Source organism: Pezoporus flaviventris, unplaced genomic scaffold (genome assembly GCF_033815535.1).
Source record: "Pezoporus flaviventris isolate CSIRO_AGI_PZ_B2104156 unplaced genomic scaffold, CSIRO_AGI_Pfla_v1 ptg000040l, whole genome shotgun sequence".
Classification (NCBI taxonomy): Eukaryota; Metazoa; Chordata; class Aves; order Psittaciformes; family Psittacidae; genus Pezoporus; species Pezoporus flaviventris.
In genome coordinates this window covers 10,478,854-10,498,870 of record NW_026892588.1, presented here as the reverse complement: position 1 = coordinate 10,498,870, position 20,017 = coordinate 10,478,854, and the positions used below count along the sequence as shown (strand labels likewise).

The window sequence follows — 20,017 nt, the reverse complement described above, 5'->3', positions numbered from 1 at the left end:
CAGTCTGCAAGTATAAGCCTTAATTTTTGCTTGATCTCAGATTTTGATTGATCTTCAATTGGTTAGTGAGTCTAAAGAGGGGAGCTTTTTTTCCTGCTAACAAGCAGAAGAAAACATCATTCAAGTAAGAACACTGATGGGCTCCTAAAGTGATTTAAAGCTGAAGTGCAAAGCTGGTAATGATGCTGCTTTTCCCTGTGCTTGTGCTATCAGTTTTCTGAAACTCAGAGGAAACCTGCTGTGTCTGTTTGAATTTTCATTGCAGGTCTTTGAATTTCTCATCCGGCTGCATTCAACTGAGGGATCTGTGGATGAAGAGGTCTACCCTTATGTTCGTACCTTGCTGCATTTCGACACTCGGGAATTCCTTAATGTTCTTGCACTGGTAAGAGATCACTGATCTCCTCCAAGAGAAAAATGCAACCCCGGTTCTTCCTTCATCTATGTCATAGTTGCATGATCTCTAAAATTCCTTTAAAAAAGTTCATTCTTTAGCTAAACCAGAAGTTATTGGCTTGATGCAAGAACAGGTTTAGTGGGTGTTCTATAAGATATCAGAGGAAATCATTGTAGTTCTTTATGTCCTTAAGCAAAAACTGATGAACATGATGTTGTACAGTCAAGACTGGTAACAGAAGCCATCTTTAAAGCACAGGTGAAACAAGAATAATGCATTTGGAAAGAGTATTTTAGTACCTACATCTTTCTCCTGCATAAAGATTCATCTTTCTTCCTTTCCAAATTTCCTCTGTCTATTGGACCTTTTACTTTTACCTAACTTGTCTTGGAACCTGCTGCTTCGGTGATATGCACAGAAGGGATTTAAAAGCATTGCCAGTTTTGTGATACGGCTGCTTCTTTGTGTCTGTTTGTATTTCTGGGGTTGGCAGTAGAGAGCATTCTGCTCAAGGTGTCAGTGTTTTGCTTCATGCAGACTTTTGAAGACTTTAAGAATGACAAGCAAGCTGTGGAATATCAACAGAGAATTGTGGACATACTTCTGAAAGTGAGTGTGCCTAAAAATTAACCTCTGTGTTTACATTTAAGTGATTATGTACAACACTGTGCAGCAAAGCCTGTGACTTGGATGAGGTGTCCCAATCCTGCTGTGGATGACACCTCTAAGAAGGTGATGTGCTGGAGTGTGGGTTAACCTCAGCCAGGGCTGTCAGTTGGATATTTGAAAGTGGTGCTTCATGCACATTAAATATGGTGACAGAGAGGTCTCCCTTCCTGTCTGTTATTTCACCTGGGTTGTACTTCATTGTCGGATTTCTCTTCTGCACTGTTAAGTTTATTTTGATAAGCTTCTTATTGATTCCACTCCCTGATTCCTTCTGAGCAGGAAAAAAGGGTCCTAGGAATCCTGAGCTTGGCAGGGTGCCAGTGCTCTTCTGATAAAATCCTGCTCCCTCTATCTGTAAATGTTGTGTTTGAGATGTAACATACACAGAATGACAGGCCTATCTTTAGTAAATGGGAGAGAAGAGGAATGTCAGAGTTATCAGGCTGGTGCTCTAGAAATCACTTGTCATCTGCAAACCATGTTCCTTAACAATGAATGTTCTCATTAAAAACCTATCTCTGCCAAATGCCATTTGCTTTCCCCTTCTGAGCTGTCAGCATTAATAATGAGTAACTCCACTTGGAAGCTGTTTATGTATAAACATATCATAAGTAGCATTTCCCAGTCACTTTTGTCACTGATAGATGAGAGCAAGGGCACCAGTGAGTGAGTTCAGTGATAGCACTACTGCAGCAGACTGTGCTGGAGGGGCTGAGATAATGCCACTGTGGGGGAACTTTTGTGACTGCCCGAGTAGGATGTTAGCCCTCTGCTGGGTTTGACCATGACTTTTTGTGTCTTTAGCTGTCATCAGCAGGAGGTGGCATACTGCAGCTGTGTTCTGGAGCTGCTGTGGAATGTGTTCCTGTTGCACTACATAGGCTGGATGGAGCTGTTTACAGCCCTGTTCTGTGCTGCTGGTCATGTAGCAAATGTCCACCAACCCTGCTCTTGGAGGCAGAAAGGAAGGCAACTGTGAGAAGTGCTGCAGGATTAAATGCATCTACAGACAATTTGGTGTTATGAGAACTGTTGGTCCCTTAGTCTGGAATCTGCTGTCCTTCTGGATAAAAAAATAAATAAAAAAATCTTTGAGCTTTTTATTTAATTTTATAATTGAGAAAAAAAAGATCTTCTTAGGAAATAGCTGCACTTCTAAAATTGTTTGGTCAACACAGATGTTCTGCTTATGCTAATCTAAACTTTGCCGAATATATCATCTTTTAAAACATCCACATGGTTGGCCTGCAGCCTCTGTAAGGTTGCTCTATTTCAGAGGTGCAGTATTTTCACGTTCACAGGGACTAATGAGGACCCAGTTTGTGAAAAACAAAGCCAAAATGAAGGAACATGTCTATTGTTTTAGTGAGCCATATATTTAATGCTATTAGCATTATTAGGCTTCTGTAGGAAATGGCCTTTTTAAACAGAAAATGAAGATGAAAAAAGAATTATAGCACTACCTGATGTTTCAAGCAGAGCTCTACTTGATACTTCCATGTGTCTTAACTGTCTGCCTCTACTTGTGCCAGATAACCATGATGATAGCTCATGATGATCTTCAGCTCTAGGTCACTTTAAGAAATCAATTGTATCCCTCAAGCTTAAACTGAATGAGGTTATAAACTGAAATGCTCTGTGTCTAGGCCTTGCTATGAGCAATTCTTAGATTTTAGCTGACAGAATTGTTCAGGTGATGGATTTCCTCCCAGCTAAACTCAGTACTTTTAGAGGGGGACTCTCCAAACAGGGGCATTTCATATCCCCTTAGTGATGAGGATTTTTTTAGAAGTATGAGACACCAATTCAGGATGCATCACACTCATTTGCTACATGCCTGATGGGTGACAAGCACTTGTCGAGTTTTAAATCCCTTTTGTAGTGAATCTTAGATATTCTTTTTTCTGTAATTTCAAGTCAAGTTAGCACAGTTAGAAGTTTTCCAAAATATTTATAAACTAACAGCTAATTTAATGTGAGAAAAGAAAGTTTTCTCCAAACCTACAGTTTTTACTCATTTTAGTTTTTAGAGTTTCTTAGTCATTAGATCAGATCTTCTGCGTACCACAGTTGAAAAGGTGGGTGTCAGGGGCTAGAAGTCAGATTATTTTCTTCCCTTCTGTAATTCTTAATCTTTTTTCTCATGTTACATTTCTCTGCTCAGAAGCTCTTTTACATGTCCAGTGATCAGCGCAGACTACAGAGATGGAGATAAGCATGAGCTTGGAGGCCCTTCACACCCAAAAGTCAGGGACATACAAGAATACTTCCCTTAAGTACACAACAGAAGGTTGAGCCTCTTCAGCTTTAGAACAGAGGGGATTTAGCAAGGGCACATCCACTGTTTGTCTTAAGGTCAGACAGCTAAATGCTGTGGAAGGTGGCTTACCTTTTGATCTTTAGGATGGACTAACACCAGGAGATTGTGTAGATGTCTAGGGCAGGAGGAGACACAAGGGCTGTACAGGGTTTTCTTGTTGCAGCTGCAGAATCTATCACTTGTGTTTTTATTTTTCCCTTTTCTCTGTAATGCTTCTCAGGTCATGGTGGAGAATTCTGACTTCACTCCATCTCAAGTTGGCTGTCTCTTTACTTTCCTTGCCCGTCAGCTCGCCAAACCCAACAACACACTGTTTGTGAACAGGACACTTTTTGACCAGGCAAGTATTCCTTTGTGAAGGTTGGAAAAATCCCAGAGACGGCACAGCACTACAGAAAGTGTGGCTAGTGCTGTAGACTGAAGCAATTCTGGAAGTACTGGTGCATTATAAAACATGTAGCATCTTGCTGGGACTTTGCTGTGGTTTTGAAGAAGCACAGTAGAAGAGACCACAGAAACACAGTAAGCTCCATATTTCTTTTGTTGTAATTTAAGCTCTGTGGAGGCTAAATAGATTTGGATTAAACACTTTAATTAAAGATATATGAAACTTATTAATTACATGATTTCCTCTTTTCCTGGAGAGAGATGGCTCAGTCCAGGAGATGAGTCAAGAGGGTCAGCATAGTGGTTTCAGTTGTTTGGCACGTAGTCTAAGGCAGGGCCACAGGATCCCCTAGTTCTTTATATTCTCTGGGTTCCCCAAAGTTTGGTTTTATATTCTGGTGCAGAGTCATGGGTTTCCTTCCCTGGAGTCTTTCAGCAGTTCTTGATTGCTCTGGTATTCCTAAGTGTCCTTAGTTACAGGACCAAGTAGAGAGTACCTCACAGATGAATAGTTCATTCAAATTGCACCACTGTGTTCTGATTTGCTCTTTCCACTACTGATGCTCACAGTCTGCTTGTTGAGTTTACGCTAACAGCTATGCTAAGAGGGCCTAGGTCATGCTAACTTCTACACTCTTGTGCAGGTCCTTGAATTTCTGTGCAGTCCAGATGATGACTCCCGCCATTCAGAGAGGCAGCAGGTAATAGCTTTCAAGGAAACATTTCTTTAAGCACCAAGTATGACCAGACTGTAGAGCAGAGTTTGGCCTCCCTGGGAATGGATGTTGGCTGAATTTCGTATGCCAAAGCAGACACCTAGCCTAGGAATGGTGACCAGTATGGATGAACTGGACAGTGCTGTATACACAGCAGAAGTGAAGGAGGATCCTACCCCAGCATTGCCTGCTGGACAAGTAAGAACAGAGGCAAAAAAAATCCTGGAAAAGCTTATGACCTTCATAGCTAATGGACAGACAATTAAAAAAGGTCTGTGAAATAAGCTCTGTGTTAATACAAAGTTTAATGGAGCAGGAGCAGTGTACTTTTAATGGCAGCTGCTAGAGCAATACAAATAACTGGTCTTCAATACCTGCAGGTCCTTTTAGAATTGCTCCAGGCAGGAGGGATTGTACAGTTTGAAGAGAGTCGTCTTATCCAAATGGCAGAAAAAGCTGAATTGTAAGTTGCTGTGTGCAGTATAGAATGTTGCCTTTAAATCTTGTGTTTGAGATTTAAATCTCCTGCAAAGCTTTTTTCCTCCACATTTCTTGTTCCTACTTTGCAGCTGTGTTTGGGATGATTTTCTGTGTGCATTCACATATGCTTCATCTAATATGTTTATATTTAGTCCCAGTCTTTCTGTCTTATCTCTACTGGGTGTTCTTACAGAAGGCATTGTTAAGATAAGAGGGGGTAGAGCTGTGGAAACCCTTCAGCATGAAGCTCTGTGGGGCTTGATGAGTTTTGGCACTTTATATGCAAGACCCCAGGCTTTGTTCAAAGGTAAAGTTGTATATTTGAATGCTCTACCACTGACAGATGGAGATGACTCATTGGGGTGAGACCCACAGGTGGATTTAAAAGCGTGAAGGGGTCTGGAGCCACCCCCATGGTACTTATTTTAGAATTGAGTAGGAGAGACAAACACAATGTCTGGAAAGGCTTAAAATTTCCACCGTCTCCTTTAGATGCTTTACGCTCCTAGAAAGAGTCTCTTATGCCAGAGCAGAGTCAGCCAATGAGAGCATCTTCAGCCAAATCTTGAATCTGGGTATTATGTGAATTAATCCACCATACTACAAAGGATGAGAGGGCTAGAGGTCCAGTGGTGGGGATTACCATGCCTGTTTTCCTGTGTGTCCTAGGAGTTACTCGGTCAAATTCATCAGACTCAAGAAATGCATTTTTTTTTTCCTTGTTTCAGGACCACCAACTAGCCTCTTCCATCAGAACTGAAAGACCTATAATGTAATGTTATTTAGCAGACATTTTACTTGTTCTGCCTCATTTGCATCCTTTTTATCTGAAGTCTCAAAATACTTAAGATGCTTATTAAAATTTGGTAGTAGAGAGCTGTGTCACGCATTATTGAGTCATTTTCAGTGTATTTCTTCAAAGTAGTCTTGTGGATTGGCCTAGCTTAGTTGAGTGTTTTATGGAAACAAAAGATGATCTGTGAACAGCAGAACCTGTGAAACGTGATTTCTTCAAGGATTTTTCTCCTCTGTCCCTTACCTTAGTAACTCTGGTTTTCTTTACTCTGTATGATAATTTCTCCAAAAGAGGGAGATTGATAGGCTTATTAGTCTGTGGTTGATACCAAATGGTACATGTAAACTGGAGCCACCCAACCTATCTACTGAAAACCTTGATGTAAGATACTTTCAGATGCCTTTTGTAAAACATGCTGTATTTTCTGAGTGCTGCCAAACTGTGCTGGATCTGAGCTACCTGCCTCTATTCTGATGACTCAGCTGAGTGTGTTTTTCCTAATGCAGAAAGTATTTTTCATTTTAGCTATCAGATTTGCGAGTTCATGTATGAACGAGAGCTTCGCTATGACAAAATAATTGACTGTTACCTGCGTGATCCAGTGAGAAAAGTGAGTAAATCTGGTTCTTCTGACCTTTCTTCACAGCAGTGCAGCCTGCCCTGCTGTCTGGAGTGTAAATGGGCACAACAGCCCTGCTCTTTTGTTGTACTTCTCTGTCTTAGTAAGTGTCCTCCTTTACAGCTGAGTATTCTTAGTTACAGTTAAGGCTTTTTCTGTTCATGCATGTGTTGGAGAGGTGATGATTTTCTTTTTAAAGCTTTGGAGTTTTCTTTTTAAATTTAAATAATGCTAATACATAAAACTTGAGTTCAGGATGGGATTGATTGCAGATGTTGCTAACTACAATACTACTTTGCTTCTGCCACCAGAATTCTCTTTTCTCCCCCTGTACAGACTTTCTCTGCCCTTAATTTGCAATTTGGAATCCTCTTTGCATTTACCTTCTGCATGTGCACAAGTTGCATATCTGCCACAGTTTTTGAGGTATTCTCTTTCCTAGCACCAACAGAAGTTGGCAAATGGGATCTTACCAGCTCCTTGTAAAGCCACTATGCTGAAAGTTATGTGGGTGACTGAGTCAGAATAGATATGTTGTGATAGTGAAATCATCAAAAAATCTGGCACGAGAGAGCATCTGAGCTGTCGACAGTGCAGCAGAACCCGGGAGACAGGCTAGTGTTGAAAAGCAATTCAGGAATATGCTGGGAAAACTGACTTACCCTCTGATGGAGCACACTTTTCTCTGCCTATGCTCCTAGCTAAAGAGTGATGTCCTGTCTTTTCCTCTTGTGAGCAAGAGGGGGACATTTTTAATAGTGGAAAAACAGTTCTCTTTGACCTCAGTGCTTAACATGTTTAGCATCAGTTCCGTTCCTCTTGCCTTTTTTTTTATCCTAGCAGTTCCTCAAAAGCTATTTAGGGACATATAATTTTTCTTGGAGGTAATTTATATTGACTTACTAAGAGAGGACTAGTCCTGAGGTCACCTAAGACTTCCATAGCAATATCTAATGCTGTTAGTGGTGCTACAGAACATACTATGCCATCTATGGTTTTATGCCTCACAGGAAGAAGTTTTCAACTACATTCACAACATCCTGTCCATGCCTGGCTACAGCGCTGAAGAAAAGCAGTCGGTGTGGCAGAAAGCTTTGGAACATATAGAGGTACAGTGTATCCTAAACCTATGGTAATTCAGCTACTGCTAACTCCTGTTGGATCTGCCTAGTGCCGTTCTGACAGTGGGAGTGTAACAATGTTGAATCACAACTGTTTAGAGAGCTCTGAGTTTAAGGTTCAGTAGTCTCATAGATTAATATAAAAGCATCTCTTAGATTTAGTATGGCTTCCTTGGTTTCCTGCTCTTTTGATAATAGGACTTTATCAGGGGATGATGGTTAGTGAGTGCTGTATAGCAGGGAAGGGATGCATTAGCATCTCCTGAGCATGGAGCAGCAGCAAGGACAGGACACTGACATTGTTGACCTCATGGTCTGTGGTATCCAGTTCCTTATGTTACAATGATAATAACATTCAACCTTGGTACCCTGGCACTTCTAACTTGTTTGAAGACGTGACTTCTACTGTAAGGCACACACTGTTGCTAGACTTCTTTAGCTAGTAATTTTCCCTATGTCTTTAAGATCTCTTTCCTTCAGGGAATGGAGATGTGTCTGAAACAATTGTCCAGTCAGTAGACATGGAAAATTCGTAATATCTCTAGTTCCTGTAAAGTAGTGTCAGTCCCCTGAAGGTTTATGTGGAGATAAGCCAGGAACCTCTGTCTATAAAACAAGCAGTCATGCACTTTCTCAGCTACTTAGCAGAAAAGGGCCACGGAAGTCTGTATCCTGTGAGGTGAACAAAGAAAGTACTGGGCACATTTGGAAGATACAGAATACTTTTGATCTCTGCCAGCATCCCCACTAATGCGTGTCTAATGAGGAAAATGGGCCAAGAGGGAAAATGACTAAAAAACAATAAACAAAGAAATCCTGTGAATCCAGCTGTATGGTGTGCAGTTCAGTGAGCTCACACCCACTCTCCAGATGCACTTTCAGAGCCTGTGCTAATTGTTGGCATGATGGTTGCGCTGTGACTGAGCTGGCCTGGCTTGTTACTACCTAATCAGAGCAACTGTGGTTCCATGCTGGGCTTTCCAAGTTGAGCATACTGCTGTCTGCTGTGCTGCTTCCTGTGTCTGCTTTGTTGTCCTACTGCATCTTTTGTCTCTGCTTGTGCTGGTATATACAACCCAAATTGTTTGGCATTATGAGTGAGTCACCCTCCCTCTGTAAGCTTTATTTTGTGTCTGTCAAACTGCAGGTAGGTCTCCTTGCTCTTCAGTCTGAGGCCTTTACAATTGCTGTTCCATGTTTGGATGTCTCAGCACAAATAAAAAATGTCCTGGGTTGCCCTTCCTGATGTTTCTCATTGTGTTGTACCAGTTTTGCTAAGCTTCTGATAGTTGTTTGTTTTCTCTGTCTGGAGCTACTTCTGATTATTATACAGTGTCAAAAGTGCCCAGTGCCCAACTTGTCAGAGCTGGTACTTTTCTGAAGTCACTGTCTTTAAAAACAGGGTTTCCTTCACTGTTCCATCAGCCATTTTGATAACATCCAGGTGCTTTTACCTATGCTTTTTGCAGTTTCCTCCAAAAAGCTGCTGGTCACCTTTCTTGGTTTTTGTCACTAAGATCAACTCCCTCTTTCCTTTTGGCATCTTCTGTTTCCCAGGATTGGTGAATAGTATATACAATTTCATGTGGTTTAGCAGCTTATTGGCTGCTATGGGCTTTCGTTATTTTCCGTTTTATTAATCATGCTCTCAGACATTCAGAAGACTTAAAATAATAAATAAGATTTTACTAGGGCAGTGGTGTGATTTCAGGTCTTGGAACAACTGACCTTTCATCTGCTGAGGTATGAAAGCAGCAAACTGAACTCTTTAGTTGAAACTACAGAGGCTTCCTTGATGACTGTATGACAGAAAGTGGGGTTTGTGATCAGTGCCACTTCTTTTCTCTGTCATCCTGCATAGTTGTTGTCTCTTGATGTTTATCTTGAAAATAAAGCCTAAGGCTTCTCTTCAATCATAGTGCTGTTTGTGGTGGTCACTTCCTGTCCTCAGACCTACATGCCTTGTGTCAGTCCTGTTTCCTTTAAGGGCTGTCTGCCTCTACCACCATGTTTGCAAGTTGTCCAAGCCTGGGAGAGGATGAAAACCCAAGCTCTGGGGCAGGTTGTGAAGGTTAGAGTGATTCAAGAGATGCAGTCACTTACAGGGAGGCTGGGTCATCTCCCTCCAGCCAGTCAGTCCTATCTTCAGCAGTCCAGCCTCCCAGAGAGGGTTTATCCAGAGTGAGAAGCAAATTAGGGCAGTCACACTACATCCTTTCTGCATTCCTCTGAACTGATGTGGGTAAGATCTTCTGGGTCCTTTGCCCTGGCTTGTGAGATGAAAGAGTTGTGCTTCTGAATGCTGGGGAAGCAACTAAGAGCTGTGGTGGCTCAGCCAGTAAAGCTGTGGGGTCAGACACCACAGAGCTGTTTAATATACAATACAGTAGACAAATTTTGGTTTGAAAACCTCACAAAAAACATTTTCTATGATAGGTCTTCCTTAAAGAGCTTGTGGAGTAGTCACACTCTTCCTTGTTGCTTGCTTTCTTCCCTTCACCCTGGTCTCTTCCTAACATTGGCTGAATTTGGTGGCTGCTACAGCTGCCTGGAGACCACGTTAGTGCTAAGTAACTTTTTCAGATTGTTTTTTTTTTAATTCCAGATGTATGCTTCTTTCTTTACCACTGTGACAGTTGGTTTTGTTTAGTAAAGCAATGTTTTCCCCTCTGTAGGTGTAAGCAGGGGCTTTTGGAAATGGTTACTAGGTAGCCAATGTTGGTTTGAAGCAGTTGGTTCTCATATATTTGGAAATACGGATGCATTTGGAAGCATTATGAGCAAAAATTGCATGTTCTGGGTTTTGTAAACATGTATGTTATGAAGCCTTTTAGATCAAGTATGACAGGAGGCAAACCCACAGGCATCTAAAAAGATTTTTTTTTTTCCTTTTGTGACAATAAATTGTTTAGTGGGGTTTTTGTTGTTTGTTTTTTTTTGTTACATCTGGACAGGTATCAATTGAAGTTAACAGTTACAGGAAACCTGCTTATAAACTTCTGGTTCTGTTCAGTTCAAGCCAGTTAAGCACTGTTTCCATTTGACTGAAAAATGCCCTAGGGTCTGTAGACGCGGGAGTCGTGGACAGCGCAGAGACGATCAATGTGATCAAGCAATTGATCTTTTATACACAAATCCACACATTGATTATACGCTGATTGGTTAACATGCCTTGCCAACAAGCTTCTGATTGGGCTTTACACAAAGTTGCTTAATACAAGTTACAACAGTTACCTATGTTTAGCACTAGCCTCAACATCCATACACTGCAGTTTTACATCCTGTCTTTTGTCCTTAACATCTGTTCTTAACATCGCTAACATTGTAATTTCATCACTAACGTTGCGATTTCATTTCCTCCACAGTTATCTCTTGCTAACCTCCCCTCTGGCCTAGTATTTTTCCACTTACAGAGAAGCTCTACTTATGCTAACTGAAGCTCTACATATGCTAACTGAGAAGCCCGACTCATGCTGAGTTCATACAACACGGTCAACTGAGGGTTCTGTTTCCTCTCTACTGCTGGCTCTTAGTTGACACTAGGAATGTCTTATTGGCAGGGGTGAAAGGCAGTTGTCAGATAATCTGGTGATTTCCTTGCCTGAGGACTAAGATGTGGTCTCATTGGTGTGAAGAGTTTTGCATTCTTAGCAGGCCTGTCACGTAGTAAAATCATGACTTTCAAAAATGCCTTGAAAACTACCCTTCCTTCTATGTGTTGTTTTGTTTTTCAAAATCACTTTTTGTGTGATGGTATTCATAATTTTATAGCTTTCATGTAGGCAAAGGTGCAGTTACAGTATGAATGGACTCAGCAATACTGCATAATTACACTGCCTATGAAATTAAAAGTTATTATTTTTGTTGTGATTCTCTGAAGGAATTACTGTTGCTGAGCCCATGTAAAGCAGCTGATTTGGTAGCCATTCACTTCAGTGAGCAGATTGAGAGCATCATTGCAAAACTTCAGGTAAAGTGTCCGACTTCATTGATTGATACTGGTGCTTCTCCACGGTGGGGATGCCATTCTTGAAGGGAATGATTGCTAAGAGTAATAGTAAGTTGTTGCTATGTCATAAACAGAAGAAAAATAGCTGGATAACTACTCAGCTGCAGGAATTGCTAAATTTAAATTATTTGGCCTGTTTGTAGAGTTGTGGCCATAAAAAATGTATGACCTCTGGGTTTCTGGTTGCATCACTTGATGCGGTTTTTAGTTTGGAGTTCAGTAATGACTTGTACTCAAAGATCCAAGAGAGCTGTTGTCAGCAAACTTATCCTCTGAGTATTTACACAAGACATATGCCTAAACCAACTTGTTCAGCAGGCACCAGCTGTGAACAGTATCTTCTTCAATGGGTATAATTCAGGAATCACTGGTTTATAGCACATTACTGAAAATAGTAATACTCTGTCTCCTCCTGTTTTACAGGACCAGTTCTTACTCTTCCAGTTTCTGAGGAGTCTCCTTGATCCAAGGTATGTAAGAAAATTGGACCACTTCCAAACTACAGCTTGAAAACATGGGTTAAAATAAATTCTTTTGAAATGGTATATCAGTAGACAGCCTACAGCCAAGATAAGGGCTTAGAAAATGTGACTTGTTCTTCTAACTGCCCCAAGTCAAGTAGGGTAGCCCAGAAATAAGTGTTCTGGGGAGTAACCTTTAGCAGAGCCCTTGCTGGCTTCCTAACTGGGGAGTGGTGTGGGTTCCAGTACATGCAATGTGACACGTCCCCCATGCTGGTGGGAGTTTGGGCATTACTGTAACAGCTTCTTTGGGAAGGCTGTGAAATGGTTACCCTGTGACTGAAACTGCCATTTCTTTTCTCAGAAATGGCAGTTTCTGTTCTCAACCCACCTATTTGATTACTTGACCAAGGGACCCAAGTTTAGCATAAATAGAAAAGCATTTTGGTCTATTGGCATTTTTCATTTTTATCTTATTTCAGACTTGCTGCCATATTTCACTGCAAACTTCTCTTTAACTACGTGCTTGCTCCATCTGCTCCTGTTCTTTTCAGTATTTCAGCACTGAGTGTTCTCTTTCTGTTGAATCAGTTTCAGATGCTACAAGACCTTGATTTTATTTGTGTATTTTGTAAGACATTTATATCTGCACAGCACCAATTGCTTTCAAGCAATTGTTAATGCAGCTGAAGGAGAGGTCTTGTTTTGTCAGTTAGCTACAAATTAATTGTGCTTTATGAGGAAGATTAATGGCAGGAAAAGGTAATACTATCTAAATTCAAATGTCAATGTTTCAGTTCTTGTTGAATTGAAATAAAAAGGGTGCTTTGGAATCCAGAACCTGGAATTAACCACTTTTGGGATTTTGCTAGGATGTAAATTTTAAAAAAGGACACATTATTTTGTTATTTTTTGAGTTTCACACCATGTTTGTATGGAAGGTGTTAACTTCCATACCTGTTTTCTTACAAGCCAAAATAAAATTAGAATTTTGCCAAGTAAATATCTTGGTTGGGTTTTAGAGAAGAGAAATGGGATGACTTAGTAATGGAATAATTTTTAATATTTGAATAGTTAAGCAGAAATGATCCCTTAACTGCATGTAAAGTAGGGCTTTGTTTATGCTATGATAGCACTTGCAGCAAGTGAGACCCAGTGAAGGTAGTAATTAACCTGGATTTTAATTTTATGCATGGAGTGGCTTCCATAATCTCTGAGCAATAAATGTATCTAATTTAACTCTACCACATTTAGAGCTAAATATAGTCATTTCTCCTGTAGTTATTTTCTAATCAAAAGCAACACATGCACGTTCAAGCCAGCAATAGGAAGCAGTTTTCTGTATCTGATCTTTTGAAAGATCTCCACTTTCCCCCCAAAGACTGATGTTCAGTAAGGTGCATGAGGCGACGTGGCTTGGCTTGTTGGGCCATATGTGTCTTAGGAAAGTTCCTTTTTCCCTCTGAGTTCCAAAATCAACTAATTCTCTGCACTGCAGTAAGATATGGTAAGACCAGGCTGGATGGGACTTTGAGCAACCTGGTCTAGTGAAAGGTGCCTCTTCCCATGGCAGAGGGGTTAGAACTTTAAAGTTCCTTCTGACCCAAACCATTTTGTGATTCTGTGTTCAGCACCGCAAGTAATGGAGGTAAACCACATACTGACTGGGTTGTAGATGTCAGAATACTCAATAAGCAACAGATAAGTTGGACAGTTGTACAGAAAAATGAACAAAATACTACTAAATATTTTGGATTCACATGTGGCAGTGACTCACCATAGATTGGAAGGTCTGGAAGCCCAAGGTTTAATTTATTAAACTATGTTGCTAATAAGTGTTTTGTAGAGATGCTACACTGCTGGAGTGTTGCAGGGTTTCTTATAACACTTCAGGTCCTGTGGTCTGTTTTCAGTGCTTTGAGATTGCCAGCTTCTAAGACCTATCGAAATGAGCAGAACTGTATCCTGGGAGAGATATGGAAGGAGGGAGAAATCTTGCTATGCATGACCTAATCTGCACATAAACGTATAGTTTTCAGTATATCTATACATAAGACAGTGATGAGATTCTCCGGAAAACATCTGTCTCTCAAGTCAATTGAAGTGCTTATATGCTTTTTTTGAACAAAATTCTTAGAGCAGTAAATGAGCTTTTAATGTCTCAACCACAAATGAATGATTGCTTGATCATATGTGGACAAGACTCATCATACTAGTGTAACTATCCTGGTTGGTGGAATTGCATTAGGGATTAATTTGGCCCATTTAATTTAGCTAGAGATTTATTTTAAAGGAGGGGGAAGGGAGGAAACAGGGTTAACAGGAATTGCCTGGGGAAATTAAAACCAAATGTCCACATGTTTGTATCTTACAAGCAACCACAGAAAATGAGGAATGTGGTATTGCTTAGCTCATTATTCACAGCTTTTGCTACATTTCCATTTTAAACTCTTACCGTTTTTTAACTCTAAAAAAACAACACAGTGAAGCATATCTGTTTGCAGTGTATGTTTGTGTATTTTACCACCCATATTAGCTTCCTTAGCAACACAGTGTTCTGGGTCTATAAGTGTACTAACAGATAGCTAAACTTCTAGGTTCTGTTATGATGGCTCTTCTCACTGACTAGCTCTCCAGAACACTTGCAAGGGTCACTTGTGCTAGGTTTTGTGAGAAACCAGTGGTTATCTCTTCCTTTTAGGAAAGAGCATGTAGATTCTGGCAGGGGAGATGGTTGGCATGGTTATGTTGAAGATGACCATAGTCATGTTGCAGGACCTGCAAGTCTCAAGACTGTTGCTTAGTTTTTAACATTATGAATGTCCAGGTTTCTTTCCATTCTCTCTCCTCTGCATTTCTTGAGTGAAATGATTAAGGGAAAGATCAGTTTGCTCATCAAGTCATGAATACTAGGTGCCGGAAGAATTTAGGTGAGTTCTTTGCACCCCTTTCCAATAGAATTGCTGAAGATGTGTCTGTGCTGATATCTTTCTTATAAGGGGTCTTTGATTGTCTAATTTATACTGAAGCATCAATAGAATATGCTGTAAACAACTGAAATACCTGCTAACAGACCTCCAGCACCAGTAACTAGTGGAAAAGTGTAATTTTTCTCTTAAAACCACAGATTTTTTGCATCTGTGTTAGGGAGAAAAAGACAACACATGATTGAATAAGAAATTACTCTTTCCAGCCAAATTTCTGAGCTGGAATTTGACTTCAGTCTCCTGTGGCTTTTCTATTACAGAGAAGGTATTAACCAAGAACTGATACACTTATCACCCAGCATCACTGAGCAGTTCATTGAGCTGTTGTGTCAGTACAGCCCAGGCCAGGTTTTGGAGACACTTAAAGTTCTGGAATACTGCAGATTGGAAGAAACCACCCAGGTAGGAAAGACAAGTATAAGGACAAGGGCTAGGGGAAGCATTCATATCAGCTGTTTTACAGTTGAATCAGAACTGTAAAAGTACTTTAGCCTACTTTGTGGCTTAGCTCCTGGATACTCTTCCACTCCGTTTCTAATGCTGTTTGTCCCTTCAAGCTGCTGAACTGCTCTCCTGCAGCATGGTTAGCTATAATTAATGTACTGTTTCTGAGTTTAGTCTTCGGGCTAATAAGCAAAAGGCCATTAGTGCTCTGAAGCTACTAAGTAACTGCAGAATATAGGCTGGGTGTGTTAATGTTGGTTGATATATTGAAGGTATGAAATCATGGGCCTGGGTTTTTTGGAAAGTAAAACTACCAAAATCTGACTAGCGCTGGGAGAGCAACCGTTTCCTTCCTTTATGAAAATCTTGATGATAATCTGTCCTTGATTTTGATTTACAGATTTTTATTTAAAGATTTTAATGCTGATGGTAGCAATAGTGCAGGTTGAGAAATAAACCCAGCAGAGCCGGTAATGATGGGAAGTAGGCATGCTGCTCTGGCTGGGTAAGGTGCCTGTGAACACATGGGAAGACATTCCTTTCTGGCCGTCTGGTTGTCACTGTCTTGTGGAGTAAACAAACACTGGCAGGCTTCCCAAGACAAACATTTACCTTTTTTGTTTGGTTGGTTTTTTTCCCTTTTAACTCAGATAACCCAGAAACATCAGCTCCATGAAGCTTCTTCATATTTACTGGAGAAGAAAGGAGATATCCATGGTGCCTTTTTGGTTATGCTTGAGGTACAGTACACTGATATCCTGAACGTGGCACTCTTGACATACCAGCATGGCATGACATGCCAGCAGCATGATGGCTTGATGTTGTCATTGCTTCTTAATTTATTTCCCACTGGAATCCGTGGAAGCATTTGCCTTTTGTCAAATAACAATAGGAGTTGTCTGCAGACTCAGCAGAACAATATCGTTTTCTGGCACATCTTTAAACATCTAGGACATAACATATGCTGAAATTTGGTAATCAAAAAAATCATCTTTCAGCTCCTGTTTTCCTTTCCATATTTGGAAAGACATTTATGCTATGTTTAGTCATACTGGGGAAGAAAATGAGGGTGAGCCTTTGTAACCACATCTTGTAAAAATGCTTCTGTCAAGATTCTGCAAGTTTACTGTTCCGAGTTCTCTCTTTTGTTTCAGCGATTGCAGAGCAAGTTGCTGATGCTTACACAAGATGATGAAAGTAAGAGTTATCAAGTTAAATTCCATTTTCTTTTAGAGATAAATACAAAAATGTAAAGTGCATATGTCTGACACCTGGCATAATGAGATCCTGGCTCAGGTGTCTACTTACTGCAGCGACATTTGCTTAAATTTATATTCACATGGCCCTGGTAGTTATTCTGATGCCACTTCCTTACACTTGCTCTGATCTTGCTGGAGATCTAGAACAAGCTGTGATGGATGGGTTTTTTTTTGTGTGTGTGTGGTCAGCTGCCCTCTTAGCTTTTTTGATTGTGACTGGTACTCTTACTGGCTTACCAGACATATTTCCTATGTTAGAATCCATTCAAACTCATTACTGAGCTATAGCAGGCATTATATATGAACAGTGATGAGAGACATCTGGAAGTTGCTTTTTTTGAAGCAAACTTCTCAGAGAAATAAGAATGTTCTGCTGACAGAAAGTAAGCATATGCACAGGTGTGCTGTTCACTAGCCCATGGACTCATGGACAATTAATTAAATGCAGTTTCCATATTTGTTGTTGGTATCCTAAACCACAGCTAAGATCTTCCTTGTTTGATTACATGAAATGCAAATTTATTGTGCTACTCAGGAAAGTGCTAAAAATCAGGACCTGTCTTTATAATTTAGTTGCTCACTGTAGTGAACAGACTTTAGATAAACAGCATGATTTTATTTTGCAGAGTGATTGGGAATTAACATATTTAACAGCGTTTATAATTGCAATTTCTTTTTACCCCCCAAAACTTAGGCTCAGCTGAACTCACCTTGCTAGAAAACGTTGAAGATACCTTAATGAAAACAATTGCCCTTTGCCAGAGAAATTCACACAATTTAGACCAGCAACAGCGAGAGGTAAGGTAATAAAAAAAATGCATCACTAAAATCAATAAAGTCCTCTGCATCTCCTAAACCTTTTTCTTCATGTACTTATTTCTTTCCCTGTCTATTAAATACTGGTATATCTCAAGCAGTCATTGTTTTCCTCTGCCTTGTGGTGTTCTTGCAGTGCTGCAGATTTTAGACCCACAAGAGAGAAATCCTCATTTGTAAGGGTGAAGCACAAAATAAAGTGCATGTCAGCAGTGAACACTGATGACACACAGATGAGACAACATCCTTTCCCCTTTTTAGCTCTAGTTGAAATTCTGGCTTGAATGTCAATCAGACACTAAGGAAGGCATAATAAGCTTTGAGCCAACTTCATGGTGGCACAAAGCTGATCCTGCTGTCACCGTGACTGCAGAATACTGCTGTTTCGAATATGTTCAAAAATACTGAACGTAATGTCAGCCTGCTCTTTCAGGGGTGGAGACAATAGAGCTTGCTTGAGCTCCTACAGAGAGAGCTGGGTCTGCCTGTTTCCTTGTACTGTGGTTGCGTTTCCATTTTACCAGCGTTAGTGACAGAAGGCAGTGACTCCTAAGGTTATGCATAACTTACGTAGCTGAACTCAAAACTGAGAATATTATTACTGGGTCTGAAGAGGTGACATGTCTGGAAATCAAGGATTCTGTCCAGTGTATGAGGTGACCCACTCAGTTTCTTCTTTTAAATTATTTTATTGTGATACAGATAGCTGCTGTGTTTTACTGAAGAGGTGTCTGTGTGCACACCCAGCATCCTTATAGCCCACCTGCCTAGTTGGATAGATTTGAGTTAGAATTTGCTCTCACTCTGGATCCTGTTCCACCTGCTGGAATGTTGATGCCCAAATAAGATTTGACTCTGGTCACCATATGAAGGACCGGCTTCCCCACTACAAGTTTATGTGAGTTTTCACAACTCCTGTATACTGCCTGCAGAATTTAGATACCCCTTTCCAGCTGGGATCCCTTTACTGTGCTTCCTCTTCTGTAAGCAGTGTCTACAGCAGAGAGTTTGCATCTCACATGGAGAAGTAGTTGGGGACTGAATGAAGTAAAAGAAGATTGTTGTCACAGTTCGAGTAAGAAACAGATGAGGATGGAGAAGAGGGAGAAACAGGAGTCAAAGGTCTTCTGTGCGTAGGCCTCCATCAAACACTATCTTGGTCTAAGATGAGCAGTCTAGACTGAAAGCAGATCCCAAAGTGCTTTGCTCTGAGGTTATGTTAACATGCTTCAGTTCTGTTCCATTTCAAACATGGGAAATGTAGTTGTGTTCTTCAGAATGTGTAACTGAGTCTTTGGAAATGGATTGGACATTGCTCACAGTTCATTTTTAGTACTGCTGTGTTCTTAATGGTTTTTTCCTTGCACTCAATTATTTCAGGCCCTCTGGTTTCCCCTGCTAGAGGCTATGATGTCCCCACAGAAATTGTCTGGTTCTTCACAGTGTCGTTACTCCGAATGTAAGTATTTTGGCTTTTGTGACTCCAAATATTAATGAAAATGTGTGTACAGTCTGTTATCCTCTACTGACTGAATAGAAGAAAAGCAGATTTGTTACTCAGTTCCTTAACTTTCTGGTTTCGCAGCAGATCCCAACTGCAGTGACTGTAGGGCTGAGCTCAGGCTGGGTGCTTGGTAGGCTGCAGCTGTCTGTGAGGTACTTCTTGTTTGGTTGGTTTTGGGCTTTTCTGTTGAGTGAAAAATGGACCCTACCATAAAATTCTCTAAGTAAGTTGGTTCCACTGAAGATGGTCTCTTTGAAAAAGCCAAGGTGCACAGCACATACAAAGGCTTTCTAGGTTTTAAGTAGGTTGCAGTCTACACTTTATGAGCTTCTGACTTAATAAACTGTCATGTTCCATGCCCAGCCTTTTTGTATGCCTATCCCTGTACCTGTCTATTGTATATAAAACCAGTGAAACTGGAATACACTAGCTAAATTCTCTGCTCCAGTTCTAGTGCCCTAAATCTGTTGTGGGTGTCAGCAGCATACCTTGAAAAGCCTCCTTTTATGGAAAGCTTAAGACTAGTTAAAAATGAGCTTAGATAGTGTGGTCTTGACACAGAATAATGTCTTTTGGTCCATTCCAGCATTATGCTTTCTACTGATTGTAGCTGTGTGTGGTTAAGGGTCACAGCCTATTACAAGGAAGTGTGGTGGTTATCATGTTGTCTGTCCTCTTTGCATCATTATTACCTTGCAGTGATGGTTAGCTATATCTGGAACCCTGATCTTGCAGAGATCAGTAATCCCCCCAAAAAGCACTCCTTTTCCCTCAACTTATCTTTTCCTCTAAATTCAGAATGTCCCCTAGATTATCTATTTTGGGGAGCTAATGCCTGCAGAAAAGTAATCATCTGAAGTGACTGAGAAATGATGAGGGGATAATACACTTGGATCCTGCATAACTATTTTGTTTTTATTCCTAGTGTATATACTTCTCAAGCTGCTCTAACTAGCTAATTATCCCCACAAAGAAGCTGAATTGCTGGGTCCATGCATATCTGAGTACTGGCTCTTTGGGGAATTTTGGGAT

General features: G+C 40.5%; 1 protein-coding gene across 2 annotated transcripts in view; it reads left to right on the top strand.

Moving 5' to 3' along the window:
- Positions 1-20,017, top strand: part of VPS8 (VPS8 subunit of CORVET complex) — a 74,245-nt gene that overhangs the window by 32,865 nt on the left and 21,363 nt on the right. For both annotated transcript variants that reach the window (XM_061465251.1, XM_061465252.1), the window contains 14 exons: positions 266-385; positions 935-1,006; positions 3,607-3,726; positions 4,418-4,474; positions 4,870-4,952; positions 6,291-6,375; positions 7,395-7,493; positions 11,386-11,475; positions 11,938-11,984; positions 15,223-15,364; positions 16,057-16,146; positions 16,561-16,603; positions 17,360-17,463; positions 18,862-18,940. In XM_061465251.1, the coding sequence (XP_061321235.1) occupies positions 266-385; positions 935-1,006; positions 3,607-3,726; positions 4,418-4,474; positions 4,870-4,952; positions 6,291-6,375; positions 7,395-7,493; positions 11,386-11,475; positions 11,938-11,984; positions 15,223-15,364; positions 16,057-16,146; positions 16,561-16,603; positions 17,360-17,463; positions 18,862-18,940 (1,231 nt within the window). The remainder of the gene's footprint in view (positions 1-265; positions 386-934; positions 1,007-3,606; positions 3,727-4,417; positions 4,475-4,869; positions 4,953-6,290; positions 6,376-7,394; positions 7,494-11,385; positions 11,476-11,937; positions 11,985-15,222; positions 15,365-16,056; positions 16,147-16,560; positions 16,604-17,359; positions 17,464-18,861; positions 18,941-20,017) is intronic.